Genomic DNA, 21,855 nt, shown 5'->3' with positions numbered 1-21,855 from the left:
GTGGGGGCTTAGCGTGCAGCACGAAGAAGGTTGCTGGCGGCGATGAAAGTGGAGGGAGCCAAGGGGCAGAGGAAAGAGGGAGTTATGCAGTGATGAAAGATGAATGAGTGAGAGTGAGAGGAAATTTTTGATCTTTTCACAATTTTTTTAATTAAATGAATTATTTTTGTATTGGAATATATGATACTTAACTAACGACGTCACTTTAAAATTAACATTTGGTTAGAATTGTCAAATGAAACCAAACTTTGACCGTTACTAAATTAATTTAAATCTTCGATGGTCAATTTTGTCAGCATCTAAATCTTTTATAGTCAGAAATAGTTATTTACTTTTATTGTTTACTTTACACTACACTGAACATTCTTTAATTTAATGCATTATTGAAGGGGAAATAAAAAAACTAACTAGCTATGTGTCACGGTAAATTAAGGTTAAATTTAACGATATTTGTATAGTTTTTTGGAGTGTTTGAGAATGTTTTAGAAGGCCCCAAAATACCTTAGAAGATTTTAAAAGACTCTGGAGGGTCATAGAGTATACTAGAAGAGTGTGAGTGTATATAGAAGTATCAAGAGTAGTATAGAATAATCTAGAAGTATTTAGAAAGTTGTGGTATGATAAATATTTGTAGTAAAGATTCTAAATGATAAATCTAGACCGTTGATTAGATTTAATCCTAACCATCCATTAAGGAGGTGGATGACTACAAATAGGGGTCGAAAGTTAGAGTTTGGATGTGTGAGTCATTCGTAATAAAACACTTGAGTAATAAAGTGTTCTTTCTACCAAAGCTTCCTTTCTCTTGTGCTCTCTTGTGTTCTTAACTTTCCTACTAAATATTGAGGGTTAGGCTAACTTGGTCTTAGCTCAAGAGGTTGAGTAAGTCCGAGTGTCGACATGGTAGCGTTAGAGTGTATCCAAGGTTGTGAGAAATTTGGCATCAGAACAAGGTTCGAGAGGGAGCATAAGTAGTTTGTGGGTATTACATCTAGTGTAATCATGGAGCATGTGGAGTCTCAAAGGGGAAGGGATGCTATTCCTTCTCAATGGAGAAGCAAGAAGGCCCATTCTTCAAGTGAGCCTAGAGGTAAGGACTCTAACTTTTTAAAAGAGAGAGTTTCTATGTTGGAGAATGTTCTATCATCTATGGATGAGCGCTTCCAAAGGATAGAACATGACAAGGAGACCCTCGAGGCTCACGTGTTAGGAGAACTAGATGCTTTCAAAGAAAGTATGCTCTAAATCAAAGAAAAGTTTGAGAATTTCTTGAAGCTATTTGAGGAAATTCGAGTTTGGTTCGAGGAGGCAAAATCTTGACCAGCCATTATAAGGGAGACGACAAAGATTGATCTCCTAAAGGTGAAGGAGTTCAAGGGCATGACGGCCGCTCAAGAGGTAGAGAACTTCCTATGGCAAATAGAGAAGTACTTCGAAGGGCCAACAGGTGGTCAAAGAAGCAATAAAGGTACGCATTGCAGCTCTCTGCCTTTCTGATAATGCTACTTTATAGTGGAAGAGAAAGTGCGTAAATATGAAAAAGGGTACTTGCAACATAGCCACATAGGAAGATTTCAAAAGGGAGTTAAAAAGACATTTTTTTCCTGAGAATGTGATTTATGAAGTAAGGAAGAAGTTGAGGGAGTTGAAGCACAAGAGTACGATTAGCAACTACGTAAAGAAATTCACTACTCTCACGCTTCAAATTTCCAACTTAGCATCAGAGGATGCATTGTTCTTCTTCATTGATGGACTCCAACCTTGGACAAATCAAGAACTACAAAGAATGAATGTTAAGAATGTTGATGAAACCATTATGGTGGCTGAATCGCTCACCAAGTATTATCGGAGAGACTCTATATAACACCCTACGACACAGAGCCATACGCTTAAGTCGTAAAGCAGAGGTGGCGAGATATTACGATATCTAAAAGTAAAATAGGTACATAAGTATAGTTGAAAGGATTTTGTAACTAGGAGCCTTGAAGAAGAAGCTAAGAAAAAGCGAAAACAGAAAATCGTGTCACACTCGTACGAATAAGCATAAAACGGATAAGTGAGATCAAAAGATGGCTAAAAACATAATATACAAATCAAAATTCCAAAACACATATATCAAGCTTTATACTCGACCTGCGAAGCTAAGGCCGGTCAGAGTATATAATTATATATATTTATACAACCCAAAATATAACTCAAACTACAGAATAAACACCTGTTTCTCCAAGTCAACCTCTAGGAGGGACAAACATAAAATATATACATGAGAGAATCTATATACATATATACATAGCATAAATACAAAATATAACATCCCAAAATAACCAAACTTTGCTTGCACAGGAAACTCCAGACCCTCAACGAGGTGCCTCTTGACCTACATCTAAAAAACAACAGAAATATGTATCGAATGAGAACTGGAGGTTCTCAGCATGGTAAAGGTATTCACATAGTTAATATAAAAGGTTCCGAGAAAGCCAAGGGCATTCCTAGAACTCCGACACTTTGATTTCAGCTTAAAGGTCCAACTAAACCAGAAATTAAGTAAGTTATCTAAGGTATTCAAGCTCTAAATCTAACTTTAACCTAACACTTCACTTTTTGTCTCCTCCAATCCTCCGAATCACCGGTGGAACAACCCCTCCCCCTCTCACACCTCTACCAAGAGGGGTCTCTCAGAAAACATACACATACAATTCAAGCAAGGAAAACACAGAAAAATGTGCAATTACAGCAAAAAGAACAAGTAGCAGATAAGCAAAGTTAAGCAATTAAACAAACCAAAAAAATGCACACCCAAGAAAAACATATAAATGCACATGATGTATGTCTGTCCTATGGCTGATGAGTCTCATCTGTCGGTTATATAGTCAACCCGACCTATCCTAGTAGTTAGCCATTGGACAGTCCCTCTATGCATACATCCCGAAGCTCAAAAATAATATCCATGGAGTCAAACTCCAAGCTCAAATATAATATTCCATGGAGTTAAACTCCAGGCTCAACAATATTCCATGGAATCAAACCCCGAGCTTATTAATATTCCATGTTATCAAACTCCAAACTCAAATATAATATTTAAAATTCGTATATATAGGCATGCCCATGGAAGAAACCGAAGAGTTAAAGTGCCCGGTCACATCTTGCGACAGAGGGTCAATGAATACTCTCAAATATACAAGCCACTTAATAGTCTTTTTCTTTTTAAAATAACACATCAAATCAAAACTCTAATTTTTATAAAAATTTCGGCACTCTCCTTTAAAACTCAAATTTTTGCCACCCTTTAAGGGTCCCAACCACTATGTAAGAACCTGATTTTCAGTAAACAGATTTTTCTGTCTTAAAATTTATTTCGCAAAATTTTGAACCATGAGCCAATAAGAAATAGTGAGGCTGGTCCAATGGTAAAAAAAATAAAAATTAAAGAAAAAAAAAGAGAAAAGATAGAAAAAAGAAAAAAAATTAAAAATTAAAAATTAAAAAGAAAAAGGTGTTTGAAGTCCACACTAATGCTTCTAACCACGCTATTGGAGGGGTTCTGATGCAAGAAGGACATCCTATTGCCTTTAAGAGTCACAAGTTGAACGATACAAAAGAGGTGATATACCGTCTAAGAGAAGAAGATAACCGCCGTGGTGTATTATCTGAGAACTTAGTGTCACTACTTGCTTGGTTTACACTTCATCGTCAAGACAGACAATGTGGCTACAAGCTACTTCTAAACTGAGAAGAAGTTAAGCCCAAAACAAGCTATGTGACAAGATTTCTTAGCTGAGTTTGATTTCAAATTTGAATACAAGTCAGGCAAGCCTAATGTGGTAGCAGATGCGTTGAGTAATGGCAGATTTTATAAACCACAAAAATTGACAAGTGCACCGAATCGTATCAAGTAATAAACTTAGGTGAGTGAGTATCGATCCCACGAGGATTAACAGATCAAGAAAGCAATAGTTAATTGATTATTCTAGTCAGACAATCAAATCAGGGTTTTGAAAACTTTGAAACATAAACAACAATAAAATAAAGCAAGACAATGAGTAATGTAAAGATAATATGATTAAGAAAGTTAATGTTTCAGAAATATTAAAACTTCTAGATTAATATTTTTCACTTTCCACCTTAATCATGTAAAGATACTTTTATGGAAAATCATTAGTAATCAAACCCCAATCCCTTGGTGATTTAATTTCTCTTTAACCTAATTAATCACTAATTTCTTAGTCAATTATTTAAGAAAAGAGTTGAACGTCCACTAATTTATAAAACCACACAACTCATAAGAATCTTACCTAGTTGATTTTATGTCACCTATCAATCTAGTTTCAAAACTTAAGAATTATGAGAATTGGTTTTCAAGCTTAATTCAATTAATCAACTTTTCAAGAGGTTAAGAGAATTCAAATCAGAGAAGAATTATTTTTCAACATATTCAAATCCTTTAAGATGAAGACCGAAAACCTTTTCTTAAGAAAAAATCAATTGCATGAATTAAAGATAGAAAAGCTAATATATTAAACCATGGAATTAACAAAGCTCCTAACCTTAACTGAGGAGAATTAAAAAGTCATGTTCTTCAGAGAATCCTTAAGAAATTAAAATTGTAAATTTTAGAAGCAGAGAGAATGAGAGAGGTGAGAGAGAGCCTTTCTCTGTGAGTGATCTCACTTATTTATACTAAAATTTCTACTAATTGAAATTCGAATTCAAATTCTAAAACTAATCTTATCTTAACTAGAGTGGTTAAGATAACTTCCTAATTTAAATTTAAAAAACCTAAATAATATCTTTTTTCTAATAAAAAATAAATTCAAATATAAATTAAATACACGAGATTGCCTTACTGAAGACGTGGGGACCACCCTGGGTGCAGAAACTGACGCTTAACTTGAAGTCGTGGCATTTGGCGCCAAGGTTGCTTTGCAGACTGGTGCTAAATCCAATGTCACGGCATTTAGCACCATGATGTCAGAGAGAAAGTATGACTTATTATATATAGTTAGAAAGCTCTAGAAGTTGGCTTTCTAATACCACTAGAATCACATCATTTGGACCTCTGTAGCTCAAGTTATGCTCGTTAGAGTGTGAAGAGGTCATGGTTGACAGCATCCACGAATTCTCTTTGTACTTGTCTTCAATTCTTGGTTCCTCCATGTGCTTTTGTTTCTCTTTTCCTAAAATTTACCTATAAGAATCATGAAACCAAAGAAATTAAGGTACTAATAGAATAGTCTTGAAAATCATATAATTACCAAGCAAAAGTCATGAATTTTTTATAAGAAATACCCAAAAAAAGCGTTTAAGATGCTCATGCATCACTGAACTGCAAGGTTGAGTTGGCAGCCATTTCTATGGTCGAAGGAGATATTGTGTATACCATCAAGAAATGGTTACATCATGATTTATTAGCCAAGATGTTGGTGGAGTTGGCTAGAAAAGGTAAAATCAAAAGATTTTGGCTAGAAGATGACTTTCTATACACCAAAGGAAGAAGACTATACGTCCCTAAATGAAAAAATTTGAGAAGAAAGTTAGTGAAGAAATGACATGACACTAAGTGGACTGGTCATCAAGGACAACGAAGGACCTTGGACTCATTGAATCTTCTTATTATTGGCCTCAAATGAGAAATAAAGTGGAGAGTTATGTGAAGACTTGTCTCGTATGCCTACAAGATAAGATTGAAAACAAGACACCAAGTGGGTTGTTGGAACCTCTGCCTCCGCCGGAGTGACCATAGAAAAGTGTCTCTCTAGATTTCATCTTTGAATTACCAAAGTCTGAGGGGTTTGGATCTATCCTCATAGTAGTGGATCGTTTCTCGAAATATGATACCTTTATACTTACCCCTACTGATTACACTGCAGATAAAGCAGAACGATTATCCCTCAAGAATGTAGTGAAGTACTGGGAATTACCTAAGAGCATTATCAGTGATCGAGATCTACGCTTCACAGGATGACTATGGATAGATCTGTTCAAACTTCTTGGATTGGAACTTCCACTTCTTGACAAGCTTCCATCCTCAAACTAATGGACAGACGGAAAGAGTGAATGCCTTACTCGAGTGTTACTTAAGACATTTTGTAAGCGCTAATCAGAAGAATTGGACAAAACTCCTAGATGTTGCCCAGTTTTCATACAATCTGCAAAGGTGTGAGTCCACAGGGAAGAGTCCGTTCGAGATTGTGATAAGACAACAGCCGCTTACATCACACTCTCTTTATTCCTCTTACTCAGAAAAGAACCCTGGAGCTTATCATATGAATATATGATTAAGTCTTGGAAAGAACAAGCAGGTGTCGCTTGTTCTTACCTTGACAAAACCGTAAAGAGGATGAAGAAATGGACAAATAGGAAGAGGAGGCATGCAATCTATCAAGTGAGAGACAAGGTAATGATTAGACTTCTTCCACAACAATTCAAAGCCTTTCGCAAAGTTCATAAGGGCTTGATATGCAAATATGAAGGACCATTTGAGATCATTAGGTGTGTTGGCAAAGTTGCTTATAAAGTACAACTCTCTCTCTATGAAGATTCATCTCGTCTTCCATATCAGTATGCTTAAACCATATCATGGAGACCAAGAGAAACTGAGAAGAGGTGACTTGAATCGTGCTCCTCTCGTGATGATTAGATCATTTGATAAGGAAATCAAACAAATCTAAACTAATCACATTACGAGGGAAAAGGAGTACCACCAAGTATCCAATACTTAATCAAGTAGAAAGGACTCCCGATAAACGAAGCTAGTTGAGAAGCTTGTGAAGATCTGTGGCAATTCCAAGAACACCTAGAGTGCTATTATGAACAGAATGCGATGAGGATGTCTACGCAATAGGTGAGGTAGAATGTTACGATAAATTTTAGAAGGTTAAATTTAGCGGTGTTTGTATAGTTTTCTGGAGTGTTTTAGAATGTTCTAGAAGGTCGCAAAATGCCCTAAAAGATTCTAGAAGACTCTGGAAGATCATAGAGTATTCTAGAAGAGTGTGGGTGTATATAGAAGTATGAAGAGTAGTATAAAATAATCTAGAGGTATTTAGAATGTAACAACTATAATTTTTTTTTTACTAACACGAGTTTCTCTTAAAATAAAATTTTAAAGCGATTAGTTTTATTTTGACGAGTCGATTTCAAACCTCGAAGTAAAATAGAAGGTAATATAATTTTACTATTATCTTCTTTATCTATTTTACTTGCTCTAATTATAATGAAGCCTAGATAATAATATTAATATTATTATCAAGTCCGACTTTTACCGATAAAACTAACTATTGGTATTTCTTGATGAGCTTAGAATTGCTAATGCTTCATCAAATATTTTTTATTTCTAAGTTACTAATGTCATTTATATTAGTAACTCATATACATTTAACTTTATATATTATTATTATTATTATTATTATTATTATTATTCTGGTATTATCTATATTATTATTATTACTATTCTCATTACTATCATTATTATTACATTATTATAATTTCTAGGTTCCTTCAGTGGTTTCACTAAGGAAACAAAGAAAAAAACAAAAAGGCAAAGGCTTATGCATGCATGTACATATATATATGACGGAAGATCAAATGGGTCACACATAAGCATCCATTTCTCAACAAAACTTTATCATTCAGTTTCAAACTCATTGCATGCAAAAGGGAAAGGGTGACCGAGAGAAAAAGAGAGAGAACCGTAACCCATCAAATTTCTGCCTTCGATTTCTTGCGATCTGTAACTCTAATAAAAAATCTAATTCGATAAAAGTGTTCGTATCTTCCTCTTCTATGTGTTGGCGTTATTTTTATCCGATAAAAGTCGACAGTAACGTAACTCTCCTACCCCTTGAGTTTGACCAACTGGAGTTCTAAGAAGCACGGAAGATTCCAGACGTTTTTCTCTTCAGCAGCTCGGTCAGAAAACTTCTCCAAAACTTCGAATATTTCGATTTCGTACGAAAGTAGGGTTTTTAATAAATTTTCACCAATTAAATGACATTTGATAAGTGAACTGATGTTTGGATTGAGTGTTATTGAAATTTAATTGCATTTCATGTTGAATTTTGTTGATATATTGATATTTTGATGAGGTTGTGTTTTAGTCAGCTCGAGAATGGATAAAATTTTAAGTTAATATTTTGATAACAAATAAAATAAGATTTCGGTCTCGTTGGAGGACAAGAAATTAATTTGGAAATTTTATTTTTAAGGGTGTCATTTTATTTTTATAAAAAGATTGAGGTTATGTTTATAATTATAACAAGTTTTTCGGATATTTTAGACCCTAAATAAAGAACAGAAGTAAAGTGGATATTTTATTTAAAATTAAGATTATTTTTATAAATATAAAAAAATATATATACGTGAGGGTTCAGATATAATTTTGTAAAATATTGAGGATAGAAATAGAATATTAAAAAGTTTGTGATTTAGAAAGGAATTAGTAAAAGTTTTAGAAATAAGGTTTTATAAACTAAATTTTAAAAGAAAAATGCTATTTTGAGTTTTTATTCAAAATTACTCTCTATATTAAAATAAATTATTTTCATCAAAGATAATTTATATCGTGGAATGATACAAAGGAGAAGAGGAAGAACGAAAAGTAAAGGAAAGAAAGATAATTAAAGGAATCTCTGCCATAGGAGAGCAGAGAACAAAGATTAAAGGAATATATTAATTAATAAAATGACTGCCACAGGAGAGCAGATGTGACATTGTTTGGGCCTTAGTACCAAATGTAAAGTGGGACGCCCACACATTGAGAACTGTTTTCTAGATGTACGCTTATTGATTTGGAAAGTCACACTGTATGCGGCCTAGCCGTATGACTTATAAGCACACTGTATGCATCTGGAAAGCCATATCTGAGACTTGTGTCCGGGTAATGTCGAGAGCGGGTAGACAACCGACACATGAGCTCATGGCCTGCGTTAGGAATAGACATGCATCATCCTTGTTGCGCATTTGCATTTTACTTGACATTGTGAAATTGTTTGTGATTGTCTTCTTGTGTTTATACATTCCTTAATGTTATTCTGAATTGTGGTGAATAGATATTTCTTTGTGACACTTGTATATTTCGTTGTGAATTACTTGAACTGTGGTAGTCCTGACTAAATTAACTACCTCCAACCTTATTAAGAACCCCCCAGTTTTTACCCCTTTCTTCCTTCTCCATCAGATGTGATCGAGATTTCCTCCTTTGACGACAGTTGATGCTGGACAGCTGAGTATGAGACTTTTGGGGAGTTTTTGTGATAGCCTAGCTTTTATGTTTAGTCTCTCACTTTTAGTTAGCTCACTGAAAGAGTAGGATGTATATAGTTGACTAGGCTAGTTTTCGGGCGCCAGCTTAGAGACTTCCTATATAGACCAGGGCGCAAAGTGTTGATCATGTATATAGTAACCAGATGTGAAGGGTTGTATGCTAACTTAAAACCCATATGACCATATATGTATGTATATGTAAATAGTATGTATGATGTATATTATCTCTATCTCTGATGTTTGTGTTATTTTATTGTACTTACTAAATTATCTTTGTTTGTTTACGAAAATTTGATTCGCGCGTTAATACGATTACATGCTTAATAATAAATATTTAGTTAACTATTAGGTAAACAAGTTGGTGACACTTGGTTTACAGTATGATCATGACGTACTGGGAATTGGGTCGTTACATAGAAAGTTGTGGTAAGATAGATATTTATAGTGAAGATTTTAGATGATAAATCTGGACCGTTGATTAGATTTAATCCTAACCTTCATTTTTTACAGAAGAAAACATATCATTCAAAGGAAAGCCAAACGGCACTTACAGATAACAGAGATAAATTAGATGTAAAATTAGAGAAGATGATTAGATGAATTCTATGCTGAACTATAAACTAAAAATAAGCCCAACATTCGATTACAAAGAATCTTAACAAGTAGAAACATAGACAGATCTGAATCTCTATGATTTTTAAATTAACACTAAAAGTGATGTAACATGTTGAAAAATCTGTTCTTCTTCTCTGCTTAAAACCGAATCCTCCTCTAGTCTAAAGATATTTCCATGAACAACAAGTAAACTTCAGTGTATACTCTAAGATCTGTACCAACGTATCCACACTACCCATAAAGGAAGGATAATAAATCACCACAAAAGGAAAAAAATACATCACATAGGGATATTAAAAAAATAGAAACTAAAATAAAATAAAAGATAAACAGAAAGGCGTGGGGAAGAAGTAATAGAGATAAAGAAAAGAGGGATCATAGATGAAAGAAGAGGGAAAAAATTGAAGGAGGAAAAAGAAGGTGCGAAGAGAAACAGAGTTAAGAAAACTAAAAGAAACCAAAAGAAGAAAAGAAGAGAGAAATAGAGTAAGAAGAAGGAGAAGGGAGAGGGAGACCACCACCTTACTAAGTTAGCGGTGGCGGCGGCCGCCTCCCTCCAAAACGACACAAGGATAAAAAAACTTTAAGTCCTAGCAGAGAGACAAAGTATTGTGTTTGAGATGACTTTTGGTATGGGATGATGATATTTGATGACAAAAAAATGTGTTGATTGAATTGTTTTGGTTAATCATAACCATTCATTAAAAAAGTAGATAATTATAAATAGGGGTTGAGAATTAGAATTTGAGTATGTGAATTATTTGTAAAAAATATTTAAATAATAAAATGTTTTTTTATCAAAGTTTTTATCTATTTTTTTTTGTATTTTCTTGTATTTTTAACTCTTTTACTAAATATTAAAATAGGAAGTATAGGGAGCTAATTGAATATCTGTACAATGTCTACAAGGGAGGTTTAGGGATGTCCGATTCAGTATTAGAGATATAACCATTAGTGTTATATTTTTCTATCAGTTTAAGCTTTTGGGATGAGTGGTTTCATGACATGGTATCAGAACTCTAAATCTAAAAAGTCGAGAGTTTGATCTTTGGTGAATTCCAAAATCAGCTTAAACTTTTGGAATGAATGTCTTCATAACATGAAATGTTTATGGTTATTCTGGATAGTATAAGTGATATTCATTTTTTAACTCATAACCCATTATATATATTGTATAAATATTTTATTAACTCTCTAGTAGAATTTATATTAAAAATTAAATTGACTTAATTTTAATTTAAGAAGTTGAGTAAATCCAAATTTCAATCCTAAAGTGTTAAGAGTATTAGAGTGTATCCAAAGCCATGTGGCATTTGCATAGCAAGAAGCATCATCTTCCTGACTTCAACTGCCAAGTAATAGTAATAGTAATACATTACACACATTCACAAAGCAGGCACCGTTCTTAAATTTCTTTTAATTGATTATCCATTCAGACAACACCGCCAACCACCCACTCACTACTCTCTCTCTCTCTCTCTCTCTCTCTCTCTCTCTCTCGATTCGGAACCGTCGTTTTCTTACACCTGCGGGTACCTCCTCGGATTTCTTCTTTTCTTTGGGGGTACCCTTCTCTCTCTCTCCCTCTCTCTCTCCACAGATCGGATCAACGCTTAGGCAAAAACACTGTCCATTTCTCTTCAACTCTTCCCCACTGTACATTACTCAATCTCTTCTTCAATTTTCACTTTGTAATTTATGTGCATTTCTTTTAGCTCCTTTTCTGTCCATTCCTCTCTTTCTTTCTTTCCTTTTGTTATTTCTCCCCCTTTTGCAGTGTTCACTTCTTTTCTCATTGCAAAGTTTTCGGTGCTAGGAAACGAACCTTGCTGCTCCTGGATAACTTAAGCGAGCTTCAGGTTCTTGATTTCCTGCGAATCTGCTTCTAAGTCGTGTGCTAATTCGCCATTGCTACATGTTATAGGTAGCAGAAGAAGCTTTTGCCTTTTCTCTTCATATTTTGGTGGGTTTAGGTTTATTCATTAATTTGTTTTGGAATCCCAAAAATCAAAGTCAACAGAAGATGGTGATTAACAAAACGCTTTTCCTCACTTACTTCTACTTGTTCATCTACATTTTGCTTTCTTCTGGGGTCATTTTGTACAACAAGGTAGATAGCTACCCCCTTTTCTTCTCTTTTTGCTTAACTAGTGTTATTTAACTAATCTTTGTGACTAAGCATTTTTTGTTTAATTACTGTGGTTCTTTCTTTTTCTTTGCAGTGGGTTCTGTCTCCGAAGTACTTTAACTTTCCTCTTCCTATAACGCTCACCATGATTCATATGGGATTTTCTGGGGCAGTGGCATTTTTGCTTGTTAGAGTCTTTAAGGTATGTATGGATGTTTCTAATTCTGTAAATATTTATGTTCATTATGTGATAAGTGTCTTTGCTTTGGTTGTAATTACGGATTTGTAGGTTCGATTCTTGTCATGACGTCAGATTTGGAATTTTGAATGTCATGATTTTCTGTTAGTTGTGATTATTAATTATGAGATGAGAGTGATAGTTGTGTTTTGGAGGATCATCATTGTAAATTGGACTTCCTTTAGTTACACTCATCTTGTTCGATTTTTAATTATTGTAGATGATTGGTCACTTTTCTTTTTACTCGCTCCTTTCTTTATCATTGTCTATAATTAACCAACATTGTTAAGGACTAAGTGTTCGATTTGTTAACAAAGATGTAACATTGCATGGTAGGTTTGAATTCTTGGTATTGCCATGCTCTTGAGTCTTGACTGTAGGATGTGATCTTCATTGCATCTACTTTACCAATACTTCTTATTAGATGATGCTAGTTTAAATACTACATAAGTATTAATTGTATCAAAAAGAAAGAACAAAAAATAATAAATCCTATATAACAATTCTTAAAGTTGAGCTTACTCATTTTTGTTAACATTTATACTATCAAGGATAAAATGTTAGCGTTTTTACATTAGCTTCCTTTCATGTGTTATATTGTTATTAATATTTTATATCCACCCTTCACTAAAAAAGAAAACTTACCGATTTCCTCTTCATGTTAGCAAAACTAATAAGCTACTAAATACAGGTTATGTTGGTTGATCTGTCAATTCTATAAATGAATTCCACATGACTTAAGTTATTGCGAGAAATGCATCCGGTCCATAGGAGAATTACAGATAAAGTGCACATATTAAGTGCAAGTTGGTATATGTGTTGTGTTATTAGTTTAACGTATTCGGCATGGCGTGACTCTCATAAGTTATCACAGCGAAAAATGCTTTACTTAGTTGGTAGTTCATGTATTTTCTTCTTTTTTGTTTCTTTCTTTTTCTTGTGCATATTATTCACGATTGAACATGTTTTAACTTAAACTAGGATTTTATACTGTTATGGTGTTACCTTATGAAAAAAGCTATCCTATATGCCTGTTTTCCTGCCTCTTCTTTTACTTCCCTTGCTTGATTGCTTTTTTTTCTGCTGATTTGATTGGTAAGTTAACTTATAGTACTCCATTCTGTAATTTCAGGTTGTGACACCTGTCAAAATGACATTTGAAATGTAAGCATTTGATTGATTTGTATCCTTATTTATATTTAGTTGTCCTTTGTTAATACTTTTTTTCCTAAATCACTTTTCTTTCGGTTGCAGATATGCAACATGTGTGGTACCAATAAGTGCCTTCTTTGCATCAAGTCTTTGGTAAGCACTGCAATATGGGTAAACTGAAGTTTTCCTAATTTGGATTCTGTTCATCAAGTTTGTTTTGACAATTGGGGGGGCATAAGCCTTGAGTATGTGCTTTCATCCCCCCCCCCCCCCCTCTCTTTTCTCTGCATTAGATAGTGTGAACATAAAAAAAGGTTCAGTTGTGCCTTTCAATCCTAGTATGACAGTTTTTTTGGGTTATAGGGCATCGGTAGCAGACTGAAAAATGCAAATCCATGTACCATGTGAACTTGCACTTTAAATTATGTTCAAGATTAGAAAAAGTAATAGATAATAGATGGTGTCCCTTCCTTGCCAGGTTTGCATTGAAGGTTTCCGAATCAGTAGCAGTTCCCTTTGCCAACTTTGTGAATAATGCTTTTAAAGATTTTATTTTCTGCATTTGCAATGCAGACCAAAGACATTTTTAAATAGCCAAAAATTTTGGAGTTAACATCATATTGTCCAAAAAGCTTCAGATCTCAGGAAAATTAGACTTGTTCAGGCATGTTCTAGAAAGACGTGGTGAAGTTTCTTATATCTCGTGGAATTAATGACATTAATAGTTTCTCGCCTACTCAGTCAAGTGTGTTGCATTCAATCTGTTTGTGCTTGAATAAACATGGATGAAGTATCTATCAGATTAATCTTGGTCTATAAAAATCTGTGTATGCAATCTCAATATCGCTTTTAAGGATAGTTCCGATACCTTCAAATTGAGATATTCGCTCTCTAGCTCGTTTTAATTTTTTTCCAGTCTGAAGTTGATACTACCAGCATTGACTATTCAAACCAGTACAAAGTACAAACTTCAATTCCTAGACGTTCCCTTTGTTTAATTATGACCATCATTTGGTACCTAGCATTACTTTTCATTCTATAGACAACAGGCAATGAAATGTCAATATCAGATATGACAGAAACCTTAAATAAAGCTGGCTAGCTTCATGTGGGCTATTGTAATTCCTTGCCTTGAGATACTGTAACATGTTCATGGCTACAGCTTACTGTCTGTTATCTCCCACCAATATTTGAAAATTTTTCATTTTCTGTTATTTACATATGTTCCAAGTATGTTGTTTCTATGAAGTTGTGGTTGCTTATTTGTATGGTTGAAATATTTCTTAGGTAGTGGGCAATACTGTCTTTTGTATTCTAAAGATGCCTATTAATATCACTGAAGCAACAAATATAATGAGCAAACTGTTTTTGGTTGCTACAGGTTTGGTAACACTGCCTACTTGCACATCTCTGTAGCTTTTATCCAGATGCTCAAGGCTCTAAGTACGTTTTTTGTGAAGTTAAAATGTTTCTCTTCTTTTGCTGAAGTTTTTGCTTACTTCTAAGGTTCGATATTTCAGTGCCCGTGGCAACTTTCATCATGGCTGTTTTGTGCGGCACTGACAAAGCAAGGTGTGATGTGTTCTTGAACATGGTGCTGGTCAGTGTTGGAGTTGTCGTTTCCTCCTACGGGGAAATTCATTTTAATATAATTGGTACAGTTTACCAGGTCACGGGCATCTTTGCTGAAGCATTGAGACTGGTCTTAACACAAGTTCTTCTGCAGAAGAAGGGATTGACATTAAATCCAATTACGAGCTTATATTACATAGCACCATGCAGGTATTTCTGTTGATAATTCCAAGATACTTATCTCTGCAACAAACATTTCATTAAGACAATATCACAATTTTCGTATATTGTAAAGTGCACATCTTGCACGTATGATAGGTATCCTTTGGTTTCTTTGACTAATTTATGTTATATATATAGTTGATCATTTGACTTATTAGGTTCAAAAGATAGCTGTGCTTTTGGGATTGTTGATGTTTTGCATATAAGCACACACATGCAATGTGAGCTGCTAACTTCTGCAGTTTTATATGCAGTTTTGTGTTTCTATTTGTGCCTTGGTACCTACTGGAGAAGCCTGTGATGGAAGTTTCACAGATTCAGTTCAATTTTTGGATCTTTTTCTCCAATGCTATATGTGCTCTAGCCTTGAATTTCTCCATTTTCTTAGTAATTGGTAGAACGGGTGCTGTAACTATCCGGGTTGCTGGTGTGCTAAAAGACTGGATATTGATAGCCCTTTCAACCGTCATATTTCCGGAATCTACGATAACTGGGTTAAATATAATTGGCTATGCTATTGGTAGGTTTTGTTTTAATTAGTATGTCTTTCAATCTTCCACCATGCCTCTCATCTTTTACAAATTTTACCGTGCAGCGCTGTGTGGAGTTGTGATGTACAATTACATAAAAGTTAAGGATGTCCGCACCTCTCAATCGCCTGCTGATAGTTTACCAGATCGAATCACAAAGGTCTAGTCTCTCTATATTTTATTAAATCAGTTTTTTTCGTAAAACATATGCTATCCTTTGTTAACTTGATAATTAGTTATATGGGGTTAGAAATCAAGTATGCAAATTCTTATGATGTTCTTGTCAAATAATTAGTTTAACTGTTCAAGAATGCATTAAAGTTAAAAAACCTTTACTCTCTTAGCACCTTAACTCAGTTCCCTAACATCTGTGGGTTAGTAAGTGCTAAATGTATATTTCAGCATGCCATTTCCATGTATAGTTTCGTCAGATCTCATTAAGAGGTGCATTGGCCATTTATGTTGTACAGGATTGGAAATTTGAGAAAAAATCATCTGATATTTATACACCAGACAATATTAGTGACAATGAGGGAAGCAGTGGAGGCAATGTTTCAACATCTGAAAGGGACATCGATGAAGAAGCACCACTAATTACATCATCGTCAAGGTTATCTCATATTGGACGCACACAGCTAACCAACCATCCAACAGGAAAATGAAAAAAAAAAAAAAACAAAAAGAGAAAAAGAAGAAACCAAATATAAGATTCATTTTAGAGTACCCGTTTGGAGAAAGGAGCTAGAAAGAGGAAGCTGAGTCAATTGCACCCTATTCCTCTCATTCTTTTTTAGACGATAGGTTCTTATAAGGCGATCATAATATGCTTTGTTCTTTGTAATTACTTTGTTGAGTAGAATGCATCATTTCTAGCTTGTGCATTATCTTTGACCAGAGGTGGAGGACATAACTGGCCCTTATAGAAAGTCCCCTGTTTTGGAAGCTCAGTTGTTTCATTATTCTTTCGGTTTTTTAATGCAACATTCCAAAGTTGAGTAGTTTTATGTTCTGCAGTAGTCAATGCATTTATGTATGTGCTTATTACCAAAATATTCATTGGGTGCCAAATTTCTGCTGAAATTAAAATTGGACGAGTGACATTTCATAAGTAGCCAAGTAGGTAAAACTGGTTACATGGTTGCTTATTCTTGGACTCTGTCAAACTGTTTTCGGTGGTATATTGCTGCTATCCGTTGATTTTTATTAGTAAGTTGTTTATTTAAGAAACACTGTAGAATGAAAGGTCATTCTACCAAGAATATACTCAATATAGCTCTGATTCCTGAGTGCCAGCTTCGAACCAAGTTCACTTGGGTTAAAAGTACATGCTTTCAACCAACAAACTACTTGGGATGCTAGCAGAATATAGCTAATCGAGTATTAAAAGGGATAGAAACTGTTCCCACATAGGCCTAAAACACTAAGGTCCAAATCCACTTTCTTGAGTCCACCTGGCCAATCAAGGCCTTTTGCATCCAACCTTCCCCAATAGCCTGGGCAGGACGACACCCCCCCCCCCCCCCCCCCCCAAAAAAAATGGATTGGCCATCGTGCCAAATAGGTTCAATTCGGAATTTACAACCCGAGATCTGACTTAACTTGGAAAGCAAGCAAGAAACTTTTCTCTACCTGGCTTTGTATCTTGTTTTGGGCTTGGCATTTGGGTCCCAAAACTAGCCAAATAATATCCCGACTCCCAAGCCCAAGTCTTTCGTGCGGCCCAAACCAGGCTAGAAAACTGGAGATCAGTAATTAACATTTAAATTCAAATACAAATACTTTACTTATCTTATCCAATAAGATAAGATAACTATACAAAAATATATAAAGGGAGTCAGAGGCTCTCTTAGGTAAGTTACACATTCCTAACCCTCACCTCTTAGATCCATTCTGACTTGAGCGTTGGAGTGTCTTTACAGGTGCCATCTCTCGCTGTTCCGAAGGTCTGATTGCGTCATCACCAAGAGCGGCGAATCCCCGATCCTTCCTTCAACCTGTACCAGCGAGGTCATATACATTGGTGCCGTTTGTGGAGATTCACCAAACCTTGACAACATGATAGATGGGTGCTACTCCTTGAGAAGCTTGACATTGAGATCAGAGACAAGAAGGGGTCGAAAAATCAAGTAGCTGATCATCTATCAAGGATCGAACCTGAAGAAGGGACGTCGCCCGTCACTGTTGTGACTGAGACCTTCCTAGACGAGCAGCTATTCATGATTTAGAGGACTCCTTGGTTTGCAGACATTGCAAACTATAAGGCCATGAGGTTCATCCCCAAGGAGTATACTAGGCTACAAGTTAGAAAGCTTTTGAACGATGCTAAATACTACTTATGGGACGAACCTACCTCTTTTAGAGTTGCTCATATGAAATGATCTAATGTTGTGTCTCAGATGAAGAAGCACAGCAGATCCTCTAGCATTGTCATAGTATGGAGGACACTTTGGGGGTGTAAGGACAGCTACCAAGGTCCTTTAGAGCGGTTTTTACTGGCCGACGCTCTTCCGAGACTCACAGGAATTTGTAAGAAATTGTGACAAGTGTCAGAGAGCCAGGAATCTCCCTTACAATTATGAGATGCCACAGCAGGGGATGCTAGAGATTGAGTTTTTTGATGTATGAGGAATTGATTTCATGGGACCTTTCCCTCCCTCATACTGAAACACTTACATTTTGGTGGCAGTAGATTACGTGTCCAAGTAGGTGAAAGTAGTGGTGCTGGCCACCAACGATGCCAGAGTCGTGTTAAGCTTGTTGCAAAAATACATTTTCAGCAGATTTGGTGTCCCAAGGACACTGATAAGTAATGAGGGGGGGGGGGGGAAGCCACTTCTGCAGTAACAGTTGGACTCACTCCTGCAAAGGTATGGAGTCCGTAATAAAGTGGCAACGCCTGATAGGTCCATATTTGATGATAATTTTTTGCGTGAATTGGACGAATTTCACACATAAACTCACACTTATTCACTAAAATAGCATACTTTGGTGTTTTATCCCTAAATTGAACCTAAATGTGAAAATTTGCATTGTTGTGCTTAAATAGATCATTTTAATTTCACTTTTATTTCATTCGATGCCGTGATATATTTTGTGAGTGATTTCAGGTCCAATAGGTAAGAATGGCTAGGCAAAAGTGGAAGGAAACATTCTAAAGGGGAGAACACATGAAGAAAACAAAGAAAAAGCACACATATGTGCGTATGCACAAATCCCAGAGCGTGACTTCATTAATGAAGCACGTGACTCGCGATTTTGAGGCCTCTTGGCCCAATTTTTGGTGTTTCTAAAGCTGATTGGGTGCTATATCAAGGGGAATTCATTCCATATCAAGAGAGAGCTCACTTTTAGGATAGAAAACACATTATTAGGAGTAGGAGTAATGTAGATTAGAAAATGCTCTCTTAGGATTTTTAATTAGGTTTCATTGTAGAATTTTATACTTCAAGTTTTGGTCTTGGAGGAAAGTGTATAAAAGAGTAAAGTTAGATTAATACTGGAACTCCAAAGTTGAGAGAAAATGAGAGTGCGAGAGGGAGATCGAGAGCGTGTGAGGCGGGGAAACACAGGGGGGGGACAAATACACAGGGTAAACGGGGTAGAGATCCTCGGGTTTGGAACAAAGAAGAGTACCAACGTTTGGAGCTTGATTCCTTCTCAATCTTCGTCGATAACTTGCCGGATGATATATCAAAAAGTGAACTCTTCAACACGTTCAAATGGACGGGTCGAATCATTGACATCTATCTGTCGCAAAAGAATAAAAATGGTCACATATATCTGTTTACTTTTATACGGTACACCACAAAGGGAGGAGCTTTGAAGGCTGCCGCAGAGATGAACGGTATGGCATTGAGAGGCAAAAGACTATTCGTCGGTGAAGCCAAGTATAGAAGAGGAACTGGAGTGCAAAATGCGAAAGATAAAGTAGTCGAGGTGGCCACCCAGCATAACGCTGGAGGGAGCCAGCTACCGACAAAGAGTGGGGGAGTAGCTAAAGTGAAAGTGGCGGGGCAGTCGTCACGTGCACCCATCAAAGATCAACAGAGTAATGGATGGACTAAGAGGCTAGAAGTACCGATAACAAGTGAGAACTTCGTCTGGTTACAGCGAAGTATTATTGGAGGTACAAAATCAGAAATTGATCTTCGGTCACTGAAGCAAAAGATACATAAGAATTGGCCATGCGTAACACAGGTAAGGGAGTTGGGGCCGCATAAAGCAATGATTACGTTCGACACGGTGATTAGTGCTGAAGAAGCTTACACATTTAGAATGAACGACCTATTAAAATTGTTTCATATGGTCTGGAGATGGGATGAGACGGAGAAAAGTGAGTCTAGAAGGGTTTGGTTGGAGTGTTATGGAGTTCCGTTACATGCATGGTCGAAGAATACCTTCTGCAGAATAGGAGAGCAATGGGGCGAAGTGGTGGAATGTGATAAACTAATGGAAGCGTGTAACTCATTCAGTGCAGGCAAAGTTCTAATTGATACGTGTGTGTTCGATATGATAAATGAATGGATCCATGTTAAAGTAGGGGCAAGTGGATTTGACGTCATGGTAAGAGAAGTGGGTGGAGAGGTGTATCGGGAGGAATGCTTTCGAGATAACCGGACGGAGGCAGAAGATCGACACATTATAAACATAGAAGAGATGAAGTATGGAGGTTTGAGTGGCATATCAAAGTATGGAGATGAACAGAGGGTGGTAGATTGGGATCAAGCGGCGGTGCTGATGACGGCTGATCATAGAAACAACGAACAAGATGAGGACATGATAGTAATTTCGAGTCTGGATTTGAATGAATGGAATCACAGAATATCAAATTTTCCAAATGAGAACGGTAGTTATGCGGAGTTAGTGGATAAAGCAGATTCTTAGGGATCATATGAAATAAATAAAATCAATGATTCGGAAGAAACAGTTTCCTATATTTATGAAGGAGGATTTGGTTGCCAATTACATTTTGGAACAATGTTTGGTAGTGGGCTGGGAAATACAAGGCCCAACAAGGCTACCATGCAATGTGCTTGTTGGGCAAGGGATAGGGCCTGCTGCACTAGGCCTACTGCTGGTCTGCCTGAGCGGGTCGGATCTCACCCGGCTCCTTTTGTGACCCGGCAGGAACTCACGCCCCTGCATCCAGGTTTGTTGAACGCGGCGCCTCCAAGGGTGTGGCATGGAGCTGACGGGAAGAGGAATGAGAGGGAGCCGGACCCTAGGTGCCTCGAATCGGAGGAGATGGGGTCGTCCGCGGCAACAACCAGGCAAGGGAGGAAGCAAGTAAACGGGACTGCTGAGATTGGATGCTTGAACGGTGCAGGGAACGGTCCGCGGAACAGCGTAGATGAAGAGTATGGCCGAGCGATGGGAGAGGGTACTCTGGTGGCGGTGTGTGGTGGACTCGTGGAGGACTTGAGCGCTGCAGCGGCTGGCGAGCTTGATGAGGCTTTGACTGCCGAATCAGAAGACGCCATCAACGAGAAGGAACAAGGAAAAATGGCGGAGGAATCGTCACTCATCACCAAACCTCAAAATGTTGAGCGCACCTCTTGGCCTGTATATGACTCGCAGAGGATGCGAATGGCAGAAGCTATGGGTCAGGCTAACGTAGAAGACAAGGCCAGGAACCGTAATGCACCAGTGGCGGTCAGGAGGCAAATCCGAGACATGACTGGGTTGGAGGAGGGGGAGATATTACCGGTTGATTTGACTCAGAATGGAAACAGTCAGGAGGCAGAAAGGGAGCATGATGCAGAAGCAAACTCAAAGAGGGGGGACAAAGTTGATGATGGCAAGGAAACAGAACAAGAGGAACAGAGGACAAGTTGGGAAGAGGAGATGGATGAAAACAAAGAGGCTTGGAAATTAGCTGTGGAATCAGGTGCTCAGTGCAGTGATGAGGAGAATATCATGGCGATTTTGCAAGAGCAGAATGAAGCTATCGCTTTGAAACGTCGGCAGGCTAAGCAAAAAGAAAAAGCTCGAAGAAGCTGGCCTAAAAACCGTAAACAGGTGTGTAATATGTTGGTTAAATGATTTTTAGTGCTTGGAATATAAGGGGGTTGGGAGGTGTTGCAAAAACTAGTATGCTAAAGACTTTCAAAAATAAGTTTAGACTGGACATGTTGGGA

At 36.6% G+C, this 21,855-nt stretch overlaps 1 protein-coding gene across 8 annotated transcripts; it reads left to right on the top strand.

The window, feature by feature from the left end:
• The first annotated feature begins 11,179 nt into the window (after positions 1–11,179).
• Positions 11,180–16,716, top strand: LOC107630566 (putative sugar phosphate/phosphate translocator At3g17430). 8 transcript variants are annotated; one of them, XM_088508726.1, is made up of 11 exons: positions 11,192–11,532; positions 11,654–11,986; positions 12,099–12,206; positions 13,375–13,406; positions 13,497–13,547; positions 14,776–14,837; positions 14,915–14,994; positions 15,064–15,176; positions 15,443–15,708; positions 15,784–15,878; positions 16,189–16,716. In XM_088508726.1, the coding sequence occupies exons 2-11, from the start codon at positions 11,900–11,902 to the stop codon at positions 16,378–16,380; spliced, it is 1,086 nt and encodes a 361-aa protein (XP_088364852.1). In that variant the 5' UTR covers positions 11,192–11,532; positions 11,654–11,899; the 3' UTR covers positions 16,381–16,716. The 8 variants fall into 8 exon arrangements, with proteins under 8 accessions (XP_088364851.1, XP_020974643.1, XP_016189233.1 ...); XM_088508723.1 differs by having other exon boundaries at positions 11,299–11,532; positions 11,693–11,800; positions 11,890–11,986; positions 14,915–15,176; XM_088508725.1 differs by having other exon boundaries at positions 11,180–11,986.
• Positions 16,717–21,855: the final 5,139 nt, after the last annotated feature.

Source organism: Arachis ipaensis, chromosome B3 (assembly GCF_059453495.1).
Source record: "Arachis ipaensis isolate K30076 ecotype BB chromosome B3, ASM5945349v1, whole genome shotgun sequence".
Lineage (NCBI taxonomy): Eukaryota > Viridiplantae > Streptophyta > Magnoliopsida > Fabales > Fabaceae > Arachis > Arachis ipaensis.
Note: the sequence above shows the minus strand (reverse complement) of the source record. Positions and strands in the feature narration are given on the sequence as shown.

What these genes read in the sequence shown, in the direction of transcription:
- LOC107630566 (XM_021118984.2), top strand. Translation starts at nt 11,900, where the DNA reads ATGGTGATTAACAAAACGCTTTTCCTCACTTACTTCTACTTGTTCATC. An exon ending in GGGTCATTTTGTACAACAAG is followed by an intron (nt 11,987 to 12,098) that starts GTAGATAGCTAC and finishes TTTTCTTTGCAG; the next exon opens with TGGGTTCTGTCTCCGAAGTA. An exon ending in TGCTTGTTAGAGTCTTTAAG is followed by an intron (nt 12,207 to 13,374) that starts GTATGTATGGAT and finishes CTGTAATTTCAG; the next exon opens with GTTGTGACACCTGTCAAAAT.